Here is a 4,762-nt window from a genome sequence, read left to right as displayed (position 1 = left end):
ATGTCCAGTTTCCAAAACTCCTATATATATCTTATCTTTATCAAATTCAAAAAGAATCATTTTAATTTCATATTTATTAGAAGAATCTCTACTTCACCTCACACTCAAAGTCATAAAACCAACTATTTCACTATTTGAACTATTTAGACGGGTAATTGGTTCCTATATACTAATTTTTAATCTATCTATTTTAGTTTCTAAATTGATAAATATAGAAACCCTTAAAAGAAAAAGGCAAACTAAAGGGCTGCATTCAGGAAGCGGTTTTTTCTAAAATCCAATTTTTTAGTAGTGGAAAACTGAAAACACCCCTGGACCTGCTTTAAATAGTTTTTGGTGAAACTATAAAAATATAAATGGAAGAACTTTTCGGACTGCATTCAGGAAGCTGGTTTTTTTTCTAAAATCCGACTTTCTAGTAGTGAAAAACTGAAAGCACCTATGTACCTGTTTTTAGCAGCTTTCGGTGAAACTATAAATATATATATATATATGAACTTTTCGCGACTTTTAGTGATTTTCACCAAATTGTTTTAAACTTTTTATCAGTTCACAGGTCACAACAGCTTTTTCACATCCCACGGACCACAACAGCTTTTTTACACCCACGTTTCAACCAAACAGACCCTAAAACTATATTTTAGTTTTTGTATTTGTCGATTTAGGGACTAAAATGAATAAAATGAGGGACAGATGTTTGGTTCCACCTAACTAGAGTTTAGTCACCGGTATATCGAATGTTTCAATGATAATTATGTGTATTAAATATAGTGTAATTATAAAACTAAATAACGAGAGAAATTTATGAAACTTAATTAAGCATATATTTAAAATATTTATAATTGATATTCAAATATTTAATATTACACGAACTAAACTTTTGTCAGGGAACCAAACATCTCCTAAGACCTTGTTTGGAAGCAACCAAGAATATAATTTTTATCTCTAGTTTTAAAAAAACGGGTTTACGAGATGCATGAGTGCAAGACCTGTTGTGGAGGTCGCCTACGCCTTTCTGCGTCGCCGTGTGGGCTAGAATGCGGAACAGCCCATTTTCCACATTCGCAACACGGTAGCCAACTTTTTTGTATTTTAGCCCTTTTTGGGTTTTTTAGCACAATTATGCCCTTTGCAGTTTCATTTCAAAAAATAGACCCCAACCTCGGCGTCATCATCATTGGTGCCGAGGTAACGTACAGCGACGCCAGTACCATTGGCGCCAACTTTTCCTACGTGGCAGGCGATGTGGCAAGTTCCAGAGGGTCGGCGCCATAGATCTTGGCGGCGACCCCCCTGGACAGCGCCGAACCGTCCAAGGGGGGTCGCCGCCAAGATCTATGGCGCCGACCCCTTGGAACTTGCCAAGATCTTGGCGCCGAGCTAGGAATTAACCGGTACACCGCGTTTCTTCTTTCTCCTTCCTCCCACTCCCTTCGTTCTCCTGTATTTCCTCCCGACGTCGTCGCCACCAGAGCCGCCCGCCGTCGTCCCCATCCATCAGAGCCCCTCTTGCTGGTCGCGGCCACACTGCTCGCGCAGGCCACGGCCTGCCCCTACTGCCCGCCGCCGAAGCCGCCGCCGCCTCCACCGCTGAAGGCGAAGCCGCCGCCTTCGTCCACGTCGTGCCCTCCCCCGCCCTACTCATCGTCGCCGTCCACGCCGACGGGCAAGTGCCCCGTGAACACGCTCAAGCTGCTCGTGTGCGTGGACGCACTCAACGGCCTCGTGCACGCCGTCATCGGGACCAAGGCCAGCGACACCTGCTGCCCGCTGCTCTCCAGCGTGGCCGACCTCGACGTCGCGCTCTGCCTCTGCACCACCATCAAGGCCAAGGCGCTCAGCGTCAGCCTCGTGCTCCCCGTCGCCATCTCCCCACGGTGAGGATTCAAATTAGTTTGTATTAATTAGTTAGCTAATTAGACAGCTAGATGTTAATATATCATTGCTTGGTATTAATTTGAGGTAAATAGATTTTTCTAACTGAAAAATAAATCTGTAGCACAAGATTACTTGGTTTAATACATAGTCTGTTAACTATTCATTTCTTATTATAAATAGTTAGCTAGGTATTTATTTGTTTGTATATATAGTTAGTGATTATATAGTTAGTAAGTCGGTAGCATATTGTTAGTATAATTGATGGAGGAAAGTGAGTGATTATATAGGGTTTAACATATACTTGTTGGTAGCAGTTTTCTGTGTTGGCAACCATCGTGTTGTTATTTCTTTGCAGGTTTTAGAAACATCACTTTACAGGGGAGGTGCTGCCAAATTTATTATTGACAATAGTTTTTTTTGTATATAGGTGTCCTTCCGACTTGTCCTTCTCCACCGTTAGTTGGACTCGTACGCGATCTCAGGTATACATTGTTTTCGTACATTATTCATAGATTATGTAATTTCGTTTGATGTGGTCATTTAATATTTACTATATAGTTATTAGTTAATAAGTAGTTACTATTTATTTATTATTTAGTAAGTTTTTAGGCTTAAGTACCTAGCCATTATTGAGTTAGTAATCCATTTTTGCAATAGATGGACACCCTAGTGACACTATACCATGGAGGAAGCGTGGGGATAGATGCTTATGGGAATGTTAGTTTTTATGGTATGAAGAACGTGACCATGTTGTTCGATGAAAGACCATCTTTTGACAAGATTTTCGCTCGAGCTTGTGAGAAGATTAGTTGCAACATAAACGACCCTAGAATATCAATTCAGGGTTTGTTGTCCCATATTACATATGGAACAGTTGTCCGACGTTTGATCTCCATTGCCTTAGAAGATGATTGGGTGAGATATGTAAGAATTGTGAAGACGATGCTTTCACCATGTTTGGATGTGGTTGTTCAGTCGTTATCTGTTACTCGTCGTGATGCTCCAGTCGGGTTGTCTTCACAAATTCCCAATGCATCTCGTATTGAAGCTCCTTTGGTAGAGCTTCCGGAAGAAGTGGTTGTTGTGCCCGATGCTCAATCGGGGCCGCACGAGTATGGGATTTCTCGTCCTCTTCCTGGTGTTTGTGGGGCTTCTAATCCGGTGGCACCCCCTCCCAAGAGATCCCATTGACCCAGCATCCAGTTCAGGATCATCCTAGTAAGTGTCTTTGACACGTTGTTCATATCCATCGTTATTTCGTTTGATTAGACTTTTTAATGTGGTATTTCTTGCTTGGACCCGATGCAGGATCTCCACAAATCGATAATGGTGCTTATCTTGATGTGCCTGTATCATATAATATGGACAACATATGCAGGGCATCCAATAGTGTTGATGTTCAGATTGAGGATGAGGAGGAGCCATATGAGGCTGCACGGGCCTTAGATTCTGATGATGACCGTTCGGTTCAAGAAATGGCTGTGGGGGATAGATATCCCCCGGGTCCACTAAAGAGTAAAAGACCTCACGAAAGGTCCAAGGGCCCAATAAATCATAAGGTCATTCTTTCGTGGGCCTGGGGAGAGACAACCAGCAGAGCAGATCGACGTGAGACCGGATTAGTGCAAACCCGGACGGCCCACAACGTCGAACGAGTAAATCACAACAGAGACCCGACTTTCCCGCGCTGGAGCCCCCATGCAACGGAGCCATGCGAGGATAAGTCGGCGAGGGTTACGTAGGGATAAACTCAAGAGGTTCACTACCTTTTAGCTACTTGTTATTATCATATCCACGTGTACTGCCCCACGGTCGAGTATATAAGGCCTAGGGGGCACCCCTTCAGAATGATCGACCCTATCTTACTTAGCCACCCACCTTAACTCTCTGTGTTTTCAATCCAGAGAGCCCTCTTGTAACCATGTACACATACTCACTAGGACGTAGGGTGTTACGCATCTCTAAGCGGCCCGAACCTGTAAATCTTGTCCACTGTCCCTCGTGTGATCGGCACGAACCATTTTGCTACAGTCGTCGACACCGTCCTACTCCTAAAAACACCTTGAGGGGCAACCCCGGGTGTGCGGTCGGACCCAAAACACCGACAGCTGGCGCGCCAGGTAGGGGGTGTGTCGACGATCCAAGCTAGCTCAATGGCCGTCACCTTCAACAGCAAGATCACCATGCGTCCCGGATCCGTATTCTGCTTCGGGACAATCTCATCTGTAGCGGATGAAGAGGGAATTCTACACCGTATCGCGGATCCGCCGGAAAAGAAGTCTCCTCCAACGAACTCCGAAAATGCCGAAAAGGCGCCACCTCCAGCTCTTCGGAAAAGGATCGTCTTCGGAAAGCCGGGGGGCGAGAGTTCGCTGACCCGGAAGACTCCGCTGTCTACTTCCCCGACAAAAGAATGGACACGGATCGCGAGGAAGAAGGAGACCAGGGAAAAACAAGTCGTTCTTTCCGTTCCTCTGGCCTCAAAAGAGAACGGAAAGAAAGTCGCCACGACAGCAGCACCATTCTACCCCGACGTCCTCTTCATCGGGAGAGTGGAGTCGCCCACCGTCTTTGACGACGAGCCGACCGCGCCCGGAGAAGAACCGCCTCAACGAGAATCCCGCCGACGGAGGAACCGGCGCAGGAATGTTCGACGACATCACGCGGCCGGAGAACGGGATCCGGAGCAGCCTGTCTCACGAGACGAGGTCTCGGAGATAGGAGAAACTCCGGAAGAACGCGTCTTCAGAGAACGAAGGAACTCCCGACGACGTGATCGCCGGCGGGCTCAGGAACAGGCCGAGCAAGACGCAAGGCAACGCCGGGAGAATTCGCTCTTCGGACGCAACCTGAATCCCGACTTCGCTCGAGCTATGAACACGCC

At 46.1% G+C, this 4,762-nt stretch overlaps 1 protein-coding gene across 1 annotated transcript; it reads left to right on the top strand.

Annotated features, from left to right (window-relative positions):
- Nucleotides 1–1,243: 1,243 nt before the first annotated feature.
- LOC103628601 (36.4 kDa proline-rich protein-like) lies at nt 1,244–1,881 on the top strand. Its single transcript, XM_035958896.1, has 2 exons — nt 1,244–1,262; nt 1,367–1,881. The coding sequence occupies exons 1-2, from the start codon at nt 1,244–1,246 to the stop codon at nt 1,879–1,881; spliced, it is 534 nt and encodes a 177-aa protein (XP_035814789.1).
- Nucleotides 1,882–4,762: the final 2,881 nt, after the last annotated feature.

This window comes from Zea mays, chromosome 5 (assembly GCF_902167145.1).
Source record: "Zea mays cultivar B73 chromosome 5, Zm-B73-REFERENCE-NAM-5.0, whole genome shotgun sequence".
In the NCBI taxonomy this organism is placed as follows: domain Eukaryota; kingdom Viridiplantae; phylum Streptophyta; class Magnoliopsida; order Poales; family Poaceae; genus Zea; species Zea mays.
Note: the sequence above shows the minus strand (reverse complement) of the source record. Positions and strands in the feature narration are given on the sequence as shown.